The sequence below is a fragment of the Pteropus medius genome, unplaced genomic scaffold (genome assembly GCF_902729225.1).
Source record: "Pteropus medius unplaced genomic scaffold, Ma_sr-lr_union100, whole genome shotgun sequence".
NCBI lineage: Eukaryota > Metazoa > Chordata > Mammalia > Chiroptera > Pteropodidae > Pteropus > Pteropus medius.
In genome coordinates this window covers 991,542-1,007,264 of record NW_024344374.1, presented here as the reverse complement: position 1 = coordinate 1,007,264, position 15,723 = coordinate 991,542, and the positions used below count along the sequence as shown (strand labels likewise).

At 32.8% G+C, this 15,723-nt stretch overlaps 1 protein-coding gene and 1 pseudogene across 1 annotated transcript; both read left to right on the top strand.

The window, feature by feature from the left end:
* Nucleotides 1–2,116: 2,116 nt before the first annotated feature.
* On the top strand, nt 2,117–3,102 carry LOC120608775 (olfactory receptor 13C9). The gene has a single exon (XM_039870748.1). It carries the CDS (start codon nt 2,124–2,126, stop codon nt 3,078–3,080), a length of 957 nt encoding a protein of 318 aa, XP_039726682.1. The 5' UTR covers nt 2,117–2,123; the 3' UTR covers nt 3,081–3,102.
* A 10,439-nt stretch (nt 3,103–13,541) lies between these two features.
* LOC120608773 (olfactory receptor 13C9-like) lies at nt 13,542–14,404 on the top strand (annotated as a pseudogene).
* The last annotated feature ends 1,319 nt before the right edge of the window (nt 14,405–15,723 follow it).

Genomic DNA, 15,723 nt, shown 5'->3' with positions numbered 1-15,723 from the left:
TGAATCTTTAGTGCGTAAAAAAATTCCAAAGTATAAATGTGGAATTGATTGAAATAAGGACAAAATAGGATGAAAGAGAAGCACCCTATTAATTAGAAGCTAGGTGAAATATGTCCAAAGGATTCAATTCAGACCTAAAATTTTCACTGAGTTTCCTGAATAAGGAGAAATGGTCTATATGTTAAGTGCCTATTTGTTTTGTGAATGAATCAGGGCACTTTCAATGAATTCTATGTCCTTAAACAAAGATATTACTTGAAATTTGTGTGTGTGTGGAGGGCAGGTGGAGAGGCACTATTTCTGAGGAAAAATAAAAAGGAATGGCTTGAGAATTTATGAGTCAAGGTCTTTGCAAAACCTACCCTTTCTGAGCCCTGCATGGTGGTAATAGATTATTTCCCTGAGGAATCACCCAAGGTGAGAGAGATCAAAGAACTTTTAGAAGGTGTCTGTTTGGTCATAGTCTTTCTTTCAGTTGGGCTTAAGCAGCAACCAATTAAAATGGCAACTAAAGGTGTTTGCATTAGGAGAATGAGAAGACAAGTCACAGACTTATAGACAATATATGTGTCATATATCTAATAAATAATTCATAGCCAGAATATATATAGAATCTCAAAACTCAACAATAGGAAAACAAACAATCCAATTGAAAATGAGCAAAAGACGTGAATAATATTTTTCTAAAAAGAATATAAGGATGGCAACCACCCCCCCCAACATCAGTCATTAGGGAAATTAAAATTGTGATGAGATATCACTGCATACCTATTAGAATGTGTAAAAAAATATATGCTAACATTACCAAGTGTTGACGAGGATGGGAAGCACCTAGAACTCATATGTTTCTGGTTGGAATGCAAAAATGATATAGCATTTTTGGAAAACTGTTTGGCAGTTTCCTATAAACTTAAATATGCATATCTCATATCATCCAGTATACCACTCTTGCATATTTACCCTAGAAAAATGAAAACCTGGTTCACACAAAAATCTGAGCATAAATATTTACAGCAGCTATAAATTCAAAACAGGTATTGAATAAACTGTAGCACATCCATACAATGGAGTACTACTCAGCAATAACAACTTGGATTAATCTCAGAGGCTTTATACTCAGTGAAAGAAGCCAGACACCAATGGCGCATATATTCCCATTTATATGCCATTCTGAAAAAGGTAAAACTGTAGGGATAAGAAATATTAGTCTTTGCTAGGATGTATGAGTGGATGAAAGGGATGGCTATAAAGGTATATAGCACAAGCAAGTTTTAGGGTGATAGGAGAGTTCTGTGTCCTGATTGTAGTGATAGTTACATGAATCTACACGTTTCAAAATTCTTAGAACTGTATGCTAAAAGAGACAAAATCAATTATACTATATGATAATTTAAAAAGTAAAAATTTAAAAATTGCTCTCTGTCTCACCAAGAAAAAGGCCATTTACATTGTAACAAAAAGACATCAGATTATTGGACTTTACATGAATTGCACTCGGTATTGGGGCAATCAGGCAGTCCATAAACACTGGTTGGATTTTTTGCTGACCATTCTCCCATCAGATTGACACACTTTTTTCGGTGTTTTAATATGCAGTGGATTACTGTTGAGTTTCCCTGACCTAGGAACTAGGTTGCTTTTTCTGAGTTAGCTAACCGAATCTCTGATATAATGCATTCAGTATTGCTTTTACAGTTCATAAAAAACATAGTTGTGGAAGACAAGCAGGCTTGAGTTTTAGCTTAGGCTTTGCTACATATTAATTATATGTTAATTATTAATTATATGACTTTAGGCCAAACTCTTGTAGTTTAACTTAAATTCTTTATTGTAAAAATGATAATAATTGTGTGGTTTAAATGAGGTAATAGATGAATAAAACCTCACAAAGTTGCTGGTCCAGAAAGAGCTTGTCCTTCATACTTCTCTTCCTGTATTGTTTATTTCTTCATTTCCTTATCTTTTCTCTCTTCTTTCCCTTCCCTGTTTTCTTTCATTTGTCATCTCATTGGATGTATGGCAAACCTTGTGTATTGCTGAACTTAGACTTACCATAGTAAAGAAATTATTATTATTATTTTTAAATTATTTGAATATTTATTTACAGATGAAAGAGAGAAAGTATGGAATGGACAAACCAAACCATTTTGGTGGAATTCTTTTTAAAGGGGCTTTCTGGTTACCCAAGGCTTGAGTTACTCTTTTTTGTGCTAATCTTAATAATGTATGTAGTCATCCTTTTGGGCAATGGTACCCTCATTTTAATCAGCATCTTGGACTCCCACCTTCACACTCCCATGTACTTCTTCCTGGGGAACCTCTCCTTCTTGGACATCTGCTACACCTCCACCTCCATTCCCTCCACACTGGTGAGCTTCCTCTCAGAAAGAAAGACCATCTCCTTCTCTGGCTGTGCAGTACAGATGTTCCTTGGCTTGGCCATGGGGACAACAGAGTGTGTGCTCCTTGGTATGATGGCCTTTGACCGGTATGTGGCTATCTGCAACCCTCTGAGATATCCTGTCATCATGAGCAAGGATTCCTATGTGCCCATGGCAGCTGGGTCCTGGTTGGCAGGGATTATCAACTCTGCAGTACAAACTGCATTTGTGGTACAATTGACCTTTTGCAGGAATAATGTCATCAATCATTTCTCCTGTGAAATTCTGGCCGTCATGAAATTGGCTTGTGCTGACATCTCAGGCAATGAGTTCATCATGCTTGTGGCCACGACATTGTTCACATTGATGCCCCTGTTCCTGATTGTCATCTCTTACTCATTTATCATTTCCAGCATCCTCAAGATCCGCACTTCTGAGGGGAGAAGCAAAGCCTTCTCCACTTGTTCAGCCCACCTGACTGTGGTCATAATATTCTATGGAACTATTCTCTTCATGTACATGAAACCCAAGTCTAAAGAGACACACAATTTAGATGACTTGGATGCCACTGACAAACTTATATCCATGTTTTATGGGGTGATGACTCCCATGATGAATCCTTTAATCTACAGTCTCAGAAATAAGGATGTGAAGGAGGCAGTAAAACATCTATTTAACAGAAGCTTCTTTAGCAAGTGAATGGAAAAAGTATTGGATTGTGAACACATTATATATATATTATTGAAACTTTAAAATTATGTTGGGATTTTGGTTACTTTTACTTTATTGCACTTTCACATATTATTTAAAAATTTTTATAATGACTTTGCACTTCAATATCATCACATGCTCATTATAGAGACTTGCAAGATACAGGCCAGTAGGATGAGGAAAAGTGAAACTTCACTTATTATTCTAACACTAAGAGATGGCACTTTCAAACACTTTGAACGATGTCTTTCATATTATATATTTACTGCAGTATTGGAATTGGTTGCTATGTAGCTTTTTATATTTGCTTTTTTTATATAACACTATTTCATAGGCAACACTTCATTAAATAATTTATTTCATCAAAATAAATAAAACTCTCTGTTGTGAAAAATGTAAAACAGAGAAACCCAGAAACATCACATCCACATTTTCCAGTGGAGAGCCTTATGCTGTAGTTTCACATTAATCTCCAAATCTTCCTAAGCCATTAAAAAGTATTTTTGTTCAACACTTAGAATACTTTTCCTATGGAACTTCAAGGATGATGAGTATTTGGGACTACTTAGGGAATGGGTAAGTGGAGTTCGAAGGCGGAGCCTATGCAATCAATCAGGATATCCTTATTTTATTTCCTTTCTTTGTTTCAGCTTACATGTTAGCTTTAACATAAAAAAAGAAAATCTTGCAAAATTAAAACTGAGTTTGAAAACCTCCCACTGGTCCAGATAATAATGTGGACGAGTATCGGGTTGGATGGGGGTGAGGGTGTCATATCAGTGTCCATTTAGAAGCCAGATTTCTTTGCTATCTCGAGGAAATTCCAATACTTTTCCAGTATTGGAATTAGAAGAAAAATATCCAAGCTCTTGATTTTCAGTGTAGACCTCCTTCGACACCTTTTCTCTGTTAGTAACTAGCTTTGTGACCTTAGTGATTCGAGGAAGTTGTTGCCTGGGGGATCTTAGGTAGGAAGTGACATTATTTTGATTTTCCTTGGCTTTTTCATTAACTTTTTACTCTATTTGAAGAACATTTCTAATTAACAGCCCAAGGTGAATGAGGAAATATGTTCTGGCGTGAGCCACATTCTGGGAAATCCATTTGGCTGAATCCATTTTATACAGATGGATCAGTGGATTCAGAGCACGCTGGAGATAAACATATATTATGCAGATGAATAAAAGTTAAATGTTTGTGGGATTTGGGGTATGTTAATTTAGTTTTTCCAAGTTCACTTTTCAATTTTCATAGCAGGAGTATTAAACAGTTGTGAAGTATATTTAATTACTCTAGTTTCATCATAATTATTCACAGATTAAATCTAATAGCAAAGGCTGAGACCACTGATGTATCAGATTTGCACCCTGACAAAATGGGCTATAAGAGAGCCTATTAGTTGTGCTACACAAGCTCATAGAATTCCCTCCCCCCACGCCAGCATTCCAAATAGATAGAAAAACCCTGGAGTCTGGCATATTATGTTTAACCCACAGGCCATGTTGGATAATTTTTTTTTTTTTTCTCACAGCTTAAGTCCATCTGCTTCCATAAACTCTCTGAGATGACTGATCTAGGTCCTAGTCTTATATCAGACTTATAAACTTTTGATAGAAAATTAATTAAAACAAATAGATTTTTAATGCGCATATTTCTCCTCATAGGAGGAGACAAGGAGGGTTTTCCCCCATAGGATTTGTAGAATCAAGGTCTGAAGTAAAGAAAGGCAAGTCACCTACTGTACTGTCATTATAACACTGATGCTTTATTTAATATTTGAGCCTCTAGAACAGGGGTCCTCAATCCCTGGGCCGCGGACCAGTACTGTGACCTGTTAGGAACTGGGCTGCACAGCAGGAGGTGAGCGGTGGGCGAGCAAGGGAAGCTTCATCTGTATTTGCAGCCGCTCCTCAGTGCTAGCATCTCCGCCTCAGCTCTCTCCCTCAGATCTTCAGGCATTTAGATCCTCATAGGAGCTCCGGTCCCTAGTGCCAAAAAAGGTGGGGACTGCTGCTAGGGTTTTCTATTCAGAAATTTATTTTTTAAGCTTTTATATTTTTTCAATTTCTCAGTTAACTTTTCTTAGGAGTTGTGATTTGGAAAATATCAATTTTCTGAGAACACCGGGAAGGAATTATTGCAAGAAAACAGTCCCATATTATTATTTAATAATAATGGTAAATGAAACAATTCCTTTCTGATTAAATCAGAATGTATTCTGTCATTTGTAACTAAGCCTTGATTTATACATGGCATATGGGGCTCTCTTTGCTTTGGTCTTGTTCACTTTCATTTTCCACTAACCCTCATCTACCTCTCTGTTTGCGTTCCCCTGATGCTGAGTTATTTTTATTTTCCTGCCTTCATCATGCTATTTTTGTCTTATACCATAAAAGTTATTGTTTCTTCTTCCTGGAATGTTCTTCTCTATATTACTTTGCCTCTCAAATTCTCACTCACAAATTAAGAATCATTTCAGGTATCAATGTTTCTAGAAATTATGTCTTGATTTTCGTGTTACTTGTCAATTATACTTTCATAGCACACTAAGCCATCATTTTTATGGCAGCAATTACCACCTTTTATTGAAATCATCTGATTGTATGGATATTTTTCTCACTACCTACAGAATTCTTAAAAGTAGAGAATGTGTCTTGGGCATTTTTATATTCATAGAGATTCTTACTATGAATTTCATTGAGTAGGCAATAAATTTCATGTAAACAGAGGTGATTAGAATATATAAAATGCCAAATAGAAATATAGGTAGAGGACATGAGTACAAAATACATATAAAAGAAGATATAACTATTTAAGACAAAAAAGTTAAATATCTCTAGTAATTAAGATTGCCACTTAAAGCAATAATGATATATCACTTTAAGCCCTTTACATTAGAAAAAACTCTAAACTATTTTAATAATAAGAGCAAGAGAAATTAGCAACACCATAACACTGGTGGGAATATAATTAGTATTATCTTTTGGATTTATAAAAATCTTCATTTTTTTTGAACTACTCATTTCACTTCTAGAATTCTATCCTAACAAAATTATTTGAAGTTATTTAGTTAAATATAAATTTAAAAAATAAAGAAAATAAAGAAAAAAGAAGAAAAAGAAAAAACTTATTCCAAAGTGTCTAGCCTTAAAGTGCTTCAGGAGAGAGAGGCAAATGATTTTATGCTGAGTTATTATACTGTTTTATAATGACGTTCAGGATCTTTTTCAAGCTATGGTTATCATTAAGTTGTTTATAATTTATGTTCGGCTTTGTTCTTTACCCTCTATGTATTGCCTGAGGATACCTTTTTGTGCTTTGCTTTACCTTCTTTTCACTTCTTTCTCCCTCCCTCCCACCCTCTTTTTCTCCCTCCCTTCCTTCCGTCCTTCCTTAAAATAGTTTTCTTTTACAATGAGTATGTATTACATTTAGAATATTTGCAACATAATGTTTATTCAAAAAGTCAACTTTTACTTTTAAGCAAAATTTATAAAGTGAACAGGAAATTTGTACAGTAAATAATCAATTATACTTCCAAAATTGTGTGTGTGTGTGTGTGTGTGTGTGTGTGTGTGTGTGTGTAAGAGGAGGGAGAGGGAGGGAGAGAGGGAGAGAAATTGAGGGACCAAAGGAGAATTCACCTGGGGAAACTGATGACAATACACAAGCCCCCTTCTGATTTTGTGTATGCAAGAGTTATAGGCCTCCTGTAGTTAGGTCTTCAGGGCTTTATTTATGAAGTTTCATAAGTTTTATACATATTTTACCTCTGAAACAATTTAAAGTTGTGCATAGAGGTTCATGAGGTCCTTAAGACAATTTAGATTGTGTCCTAAAGACTGAAACTGATTCTTTAAGTATTTGGGGGTTCTTCACAATGGGGCAGTTTCCACCTGGGCTTCAGGGGCAAATTGTCCTACTCCTAAAATTTATTGTTAAGTATTTTCTTCCTACTTTGAACTAGAGAAATATAATGATACTTTATCTGAACTAGAGGAATTTATCCTTGTAATCACACCTGTAACAATCATGTTTCTATAAATGTCAACAAATCGATGAATTTTTATGATAAAATGACTACTGCTCACTGGTAGCTGCCTCTATGGAGGTTCAGCTACTTAATGAGGAGTCATGAAGTTTGGCTGTAAGTAGAAAAGCAAGATAAAAATACCTGTAACTTTGTTGTTACTGAAACCTAGAAAGAGCTGAAACCTTTGGTTTGGAGGTAAGTTATTACCAAGAAAAGAAACAAATTTTATCAATTATAAGCAAGAGTTGGACTAATAGGTTAAAGGTGTCAAATTTGAAAATGGATGTTTTTATCACTGAGGAGAGACAAGTATTATAAATGGAATTTTGGGGACTATTCACTGAGACATAGCAGGAAAAAAAAGAGCTATGAGACCAAAAGAGCAGTTTTGTATGCAAAGGTAATTGTGCAACAAGCTGAAAGGAATTTGCCCAGCAGGTATGAATTACTTTTTGTTATTGTGTAGCTTTTTCGTGCATTGCAAAATATGTGTACACTGTGTTCTCTACTTTAGCTAATTGAGGCTCACTACACAGTAGGTAGGAGGCTATATGTTCTATAGTATAAAGTTCATAATAAACAAGTTTTTGTAAGTCTTCTAGCAACAACTCAGTTCTATTTGATTTAGTCAGCTGAGAACCAGGTGAACTATGGTACCAGGTATTGTTATAGGGACTCGTGCTACAGAGCTAACCTGTGAGGAATATACTATGACCAATTTGGATTAAAATAAAAAAAACTGAACATAATTATTTTCTGAGATCTGAAAAAGATAAGTTATTGAAGCAATGAATAGCCTTTAGAAAGAGATTCACTTGGGCATTGTAGTAGTGTGGTTGCATGCAAAGTTTTTGACTACACTTGATCCTTGAACAATGTGGGTGTTAGGGCATCAAACCTCTGCACAGGCAGAAATCCAAGTCTAACTTTTGACTCCCCAAAAACTTAACAGCTAATAGCCTACTGTTCATTGTAAGCCTTACCAATAACATAGTTGATTAAAACATTTTGTATGTTATATTTATTATATATTCTTATTTATTATATATATTCTTACAATAAATTAAGCTAGAGAAAAGAAAATGTTATTAAGAAAATTATAAAGAAAATACATTTATAGTACTGTATATATCTATTGAAAAAAAATCTGCATGTAAGTGGACCTACATAGCCTATTTTGTCCAAGGGTCAACTGTATTTTGGATATTTGTTTTTCTACTATTAAGTTATAATTATAAAAGTGAGTGACTTTTCCTTTTCTTTTTTATGTTAAGAGGGCTGCTAAAAACATTAAAATAATCTTAGTCAAAATCAGTTAGCTATGTGTTTTAAGACATAGAATACTCTGACACCTTTCTAAAACCCTATTTTTTTTATAGATTAAATTGAATCTTTTGGGTGATTTTTTTCCTTTTTGCTAATTTGCTGGCATCCAAGAATACTGTGTGTGTGAACACTTAAGCTTTTATACTACTTATACCTGACCTTATGGAACAACAGTGGTGACTAGTTCAGAGTGTGAAAAGACTCTAACAGAAGGAAGAACCATAAAAGAGAGATATAAAGAATACCACTACCAACGGGAACCATCATTGTGCTAATTGAATGACATACACCCTTCTATGTAATATCATCAACAAATGTATGGTATAGGTCCTATCTTCATCTTCATTCTATGCAGAGGAAAGTGATGGTCAGAAACATGTCCAGGCCACCTAGTTAATAAGGGGCAGAGATGGCATTTCAACTAAGCCTTTCTCCAAGGCCTATACTCTTGACAATATTATGGTATGCGCTTGATAGAATATTGTGTAGCATAGAGGAAGCTCATGAAACAATGGCTTTTGCAGAGATGATTTTTACAGGTGTATGTATTACCTCCACATGTACATGTAGAGTCTCAAATGGTTTACACCATAACCTAGAAAATCTGAAAAATATATAAATGGAAATTTTATAAAATCTATAGAATGTTAACAGCTGGGGTTAGGAGAAATTTAGAATAGCGATATCAGATTGGGTTTGAGATCATCCTGAGGAGACTGATTATGTCCTGAAATTTGAGAAGACCTGAGATTCAGAGCAAAGTATCTCTTAAAGTGAGATTGACAAAGGATTCTGAAGAGGGAAGGCTCTTTGACCTTGAGAATGTATAAGAATGATAGCTAACATTTATTGGCTGTAATTCTGTTCTAGGAATTTTACTAGCTCATAAAAGCAGTAACGCATTTAATGGAAAGGAAATGACATGGGGTAGAAGGACAGACCCTTACCCTGGTAAAAGAATAGCTTATAGCTCAATGATGGGACAGGAGATTGATATGGGCCTGGAAATCTTAATGATACTATATAAAGTGTCTTGAGTATTGAGAATGTGCCTGTATTTAAATACCTGTTAGTCCTTAGCAGTTCCCATGTGGTGTGTGATACTGAACAAATTAGAACAATTTTTAAACCTATGTAGTCATGTCCTATGGCAATGGATGGTTTGATATAGTGTACCAATAGAAAAGTGGAAGGAAAAAGGTTATGAATCTCAAAGGCAAGAACTCTTTAGCTTGATTGTTATTTATTTTATGAGTAGGTAACATATTCACAAAGTTCAAAAGTTTTAAAGGTACTAACGGGTATACAATAAACAGCCTGCCTTCTATTCCTGGAAACTGTCCATTTCCTTTCCTGGAGATAACAAACTATTCTTGTTTATTTTTCTAAAGATACTCTATGTGCATGTAAAAATGTATGTATACATATGCAATCATTTTACACAAGTGTTAGTTTACCATATAATTCATCTGCATATTCCTTTACCACTTAATATTTATTGAATATCTTTTGATATCAATGCACAAAAATAATCCCTTATTCTTTTTGACAGCAGAATGGTATTCCATTATTTCTATGTCCCCTTCTCATGGAAATTTAAATTTTTTTCCGCATCTGCTAATATAAACAATACTTTAATGAATAAATTCATATGTAAATCACTTTATACATGTGCAAACATAGTGGTGACAATCAGCAAGAAGTAAATCTGTAGTCAAAAGTTATATGTATGCATTTGTGATTTTGATAAATAATACCTAATTATCCTCCATAGAGCATGTACCAATTTGTGTGTCCACTGAGACTCTACAGGAGTGTCTATCTCTAGGAGGCAATGTTATTAGACATGAATCATACCTTGTGCCTATGAAGTATCAGTGCATAGCTACATAAAGAATGGGTCATAGTGAGAGATGTTAGGAAATATTTGTTTGGAAATTCCATGGAATTTTGATCATTGAGTGTCTTTAACACCCTTTATTTATATACACTTTAAAGTACTGAATATTATAAAGATGTAAATTAACAATAATAGTCACAATTTATATATACATATGTTCGCATATTACTAGTATACATTTTTGACTTATATACTTATATAAGTTATAAATGTATTTGTTGTATATAATATATAATGATACATTGTACATTATAAATAATTTATATATATATTTCCTAAATATGTTCTTAGATGTACAATTTATAGGTCAAAAGTTATACTCTTTTACTCACAATAAAAAAAAGATATTTGATGATATTTAAGCATTCAGATAATATATTAACTACTCACATTTCCATCTGAGGAAAATTCTGCAAATATACTCTCAACAAACCAAAATATAAACTAAAATACAGTCCTCAAGAGAATAAAAGAGAAACGAAAGGAAGAGGAACCAGTAATGAGCAATGTGCGGATGTATAGAGATACATATATTGATAAATTAAAAAAAGATTGACTATCCAAGTTTGTATAATGTAAGGGCTGAAGAAGAACTCTCAAAAAGACATATTATAAAGAAATTATAAACATGTCTAAATTATCTCAGTAACATGTGGGTGTGGATAAAATGGAGGAATAAAAATATTCTTGTAGTTCTATACTTAGTGTTTGAGGGATAATTCTAAGTCGAATTATGAGAGTAGAGAAAGAGAAAGTAACCACATCTGGAATGGAAAAAATGAGTAGAGTATTCAAGTTAACGAAAACACATAGTGAATGATAACTTAATCAACCAGCAAAAATAAAGAAGAAGGGAAAAAGAGAATACAGTAATGCAAAATAAATAATAAAAATAAAGTCTATAGAAAGAAAAAATGAAGTATATTAATAATTACATTTAAAGCTAATGAACTGAATTCTCTCAGAAAAGATAGAGAGTATAAAAAGAGATTAAAACCTAAACCTAGATATAAGTAGTATAGTATAAAAGTGAAAAAGAAAAGTTGAAAATAATAGGATGTACAAAGAGATAGCAGGCAAAGCAAACTAAAAGAAAAAAAGTGTAATATAAATATCCTAAAAGTAGAATTTAACTTTAAAGTACAAAACAGGATCAAGATAGGTCAATTAATGATAACATTCACAATTTATGAGGATTATCAGCCACAAACAGGTATACACTAAACAACACAAAGGTTAAGCATATTAAAAAAATTCTAGATGTACAAGTAGAGCTTGATGACAAATAATTATATAGAATTGATTCAATATAAATGATAGAAAGTAATTATTTCAAAGATTTGAATAATACATTCAAATAAATTTGATTATATGTATATGTGTATTATGTATATATATAAAACCATATATCCCTCTTAAAGAGAATTCATATTTTTGTTAACATTTACAACATGGATCAAGTAATTGGCTCTCAAAAAAGTCCATAGCTAGTAATTACAGGTCACGTACTCTTATTATAATAAATTAAAATTGGAAATAAATAACAAAAATGGAACAAAAATATCTAATCATATGGTATGCAAGAAACATATACCTAGCACCAAATTTTCTTGGTTCAAAGAGAAATGAAAAGGAAAAAAATTATTGAAACCAATGAAAAGAGCATTTCACATCAAAATCTGTCTACAGTAAAACAGAAAGTATTTTAATTGCTTTAATTAGAGCTAGAAATAGTGACAAAGATGAAATATTAAAGAATTTCATTTTTATTTCATGAAATTAGAAAATTCCAAATAAGATTAAAGAAATTTATAAAGACAAAAACTTAAGTTAATGAGACAGTAAAAAGTGGAAAGGATAAATCAAAGCTTTTTTTTTTTTGGAGTAGACATAGTACAGGAAAATTTTTTGTGAGATTATAAAGAAATAAAATCAGTTAATGATAGTAATGAAAAAAGAGATAGAACTTTTCATAGAAAAGAGAATACAGAATTATAAGGATTAAATATGATATGACAACACATTTATTGTCATAGATATGAATAATTTCCTAGCGTAACATAAAGCATCAAAAATCAACTGCTTTAAAATCACCATGTTGGAATCTTGCTTCTTTCTGATCAATCATGTTTTTCAGTCTGCTATTTCTTTTGAAATGTTAGTATTGCCAATCAGATTACAAGGTATTCTAGCCTGTAAGCCAAGTTCTCTTCAAATTGAACAATTAAGAGCTTGTACTCTGCAGCCACATGGCTTAGGTTAAAGTCCTGGTTCTACCTTTTTTTATATATATAATCTTGACCTTAAATAAATTATTTAACTTTCCTGTGCCTTATTTTCTTCCTCTGTAGAATGAGGATGATGAAGAATAGTGATAATAATAATAATTGCCTAATGGGTCACTATTCAGACTAAATTAGGTAACAAACAAAGGAAACAGTAATAGAGGATTGACATAGTAAGAAATGTTAGTCACTATTTTGTCTTTGATTTTATTTATTTATTTAAAAATATTTTTTAACATCTATCTCTATGTTCACTCTATTATTGGTACTGGGATTGTGAAAGTAAACAAGAAAGAGTACCTACACTTATAAAGTTTGCATGCTACTGGGCAAGACAGATACTAAATGTAACACAGTATAATTTCAATTAGTGACAGGATCATCGATCTATTGTGTGGTGGTTTATAGCCAATAAAAATGGTTTATTGTACAGTTACACATACATAATACAATGCTCATTTTTATTATACCCTAGTTTACATGTGTGATGACAAATATGACACAAAGCTCAGGCTTCAACAAGGAAGACAGGTTTGAGTCTTAATTCTGCTATGTATTTACCTTTAGTCAACTTTACTTAATATTTTGCTTTATTTGTCTATAAAAATATAGATATTAATACCTTTCTCCTAGAACTGTGATAAGATTAAATGAATTTCATGGCATATTGTGTGCAGCTTGAGACATGTGACTTTCCTCTTTCCATTAATACCTTTTCTCTCTGCAGTGTACTTTTCTTGATTTCTTCTCTTTTTTGTTTAGTTTTTTTCCTTTTTATTCATTTTTTCTCTGGGAGTGTGATACTTGTGCACTGGTACACATTTCAAAGTAATCACAGTAAGATACATATTTTGTCTTAACAAATTCTAATATCTTACAGATAAAAGAGAAACAGTGAATTGGAATGGGCAAACCAAACCATTCTGGTGGAATTCTTTTTAAAGGGGCTTTCTGGTTACCCAAGGCTTGAGCTACTCTTTTTTTGTGCTAATCTTAATAATGTATGTGGTCATTCTTCTGGGCAATGGTACCCTCATTTTAATCAGCATCTTGGACTCCCACCTTCACACTCCTGTGTACTTCTTCCTGGGGAACCTCTCCTTCTTGGACATCTGCTACACCTCCACCTCCATTCCCTCCACACTGGTGAGCTTCCTCTCAGAAAGAAATACCGTCTCCTTCTCTAAATGTGCAGTACAGATGTTCCTTGGCTTAGCTATGGGGACAAAAGAGTATGTGCTCCTAAGTATGATGGCCTTTGACCGGTATGTGGCTATCTGCAACCCTCTGAGATATCCTGTCATCATGAGCAAGGATTCGTATGTGCTCATGGCAGCTGGGTCCTGGACCATAGGAGTTGTCAATTCTGCAATACAAACCATGTTTGTAATACAATTACCTTTCTGTAGGAATAATGTCATCAGTCATTTTTCCTGTGAAATTCCGGCCATCATGAAATTGGCTCGTGCTGATATCTGAGGCAATGAGTTCATCATGCTTGTGGCTACAACATTAACACCACTGTAATTAATCATTATCTCTTACACATCAATCATGGTCAGCATCCTCAAAATTCATTCTTCTGAGGGGAGAAACTAAGTGTTCTCTACCTGCTCTGCTCACCTGACAGTGGTGATTGTATTCTATGGAACCATTCTCTTCATGTACATGAAGCCCAAGTCTAAAGAGATACTTAATTTAAATGACTTGGATGCTGCTAAAAAACACATCTATGTTTTACAAGGTGACAACTACTATGATGAATTAATCTTTTAATATACAGTTTCAGAAAAAGGATGTAAAGTAGGCAGTAAAACACTTACTTAGAAAAGTTCTTAACAAGTAAATGGGAAAGGGACAGGTAATTTTTATAGTCTCAGTGAGGAGATCATCAGCTAGATAAACCAGAGTCAAATAGATGGTACTTGCTGCTGTGTTAAATTTATCTCTCAAAACTTTCAAGCTCTAAAACATTCTTTTTAGGTGCAGTGCACTTTGAAAATAAGTAAATAAACTTCAGTGTTTTAGGAGTTAATGATTGTAGCTGGTTGTTGATGATGAGCTTGATTGTGAGGGCAAATGAAGGGATAATGTAATAGGGAGAGAAATTTCCAGACAAGAAAAAGTTATACTAGTCTTAAAACCTTCAAAGTTTTTTGATAAAATTATTTCTAAAACCAAGTTCACACTTCCTTATTTTCCTTATAAGACAGAATTAAACTTGGTTTTAGATTTTTAAAACTCAGTTAAAATTATTTATTTTTAATACTGTAATTCCTAAAATAATTTAATGTATTTGGAGTTTATTCAAATATGTAATGGTGATTGTCTTCTGTCTAGGTAGCTGTATACTATTAAAACTTTTGGTTCTAGAATACTATTATTTTGATTACTTTTTTGTTTATCTCTAGGAGGCATTAAATTTTTTTTTTCTGCTTTTAACATTTGTGGTAGTCTTATTTACAAAGATATTCTGGTATGTGGGATCTAACTGCTTTTTGAACTTTAAACCAAATAACTGATTTTTAAAGCTGTTTGAAAATTAAATGTAAATAACTTCTTTGTCAAATATTCACTTTGTCAAATAAAGATAGAACTACATCTTTTCCTCTGTCCCGTTGGCTCTCCATTCTTAAAGTATGTTGCTGATCCAAGAAGAATTTTTTGTTAACCTACCTTATTATTATTAGTTACCTTATTATTATAGCTGCCTTTTAGGTATTTTTGCATTTGATATTTTTACATGGAATTTATACTTCTTTCCTCAGTTATAGTAACCTTCAGCTTTTAAAAAAGTTTATACCTTTATAATTTTATTTCTTCTTGTCTGAATTTCATACTTGAAATTTTTGTTAGATTTTTATGTTTATTTTAATATTACATCTTTTTTCTTTACCTGCTCTCAAAATCTATTTTAAGTTTTATGTCATTTATCTTACATTCTTTTAGAACTTTAGAAAACTATAAGGTGTTGTTACTTTTTATTATTTCTGTTTCCTTGCTTTAGCTTTTTAATGCTAATTAAAATCCCACATTATTTAATCGTTAGTTTTTATTTAGACTTTTAAATATTCTTGGTTTTCTATT

Excerpts from the sequence above, each read along its gene's own strand:
- LOC120608775 (XM_039870748.1), top strand. The coding sequence starts at position 2,124 with ATGGAATGGACAAACCAAACCATTTTGGTGGAATTCTTTTTAAAGGGG.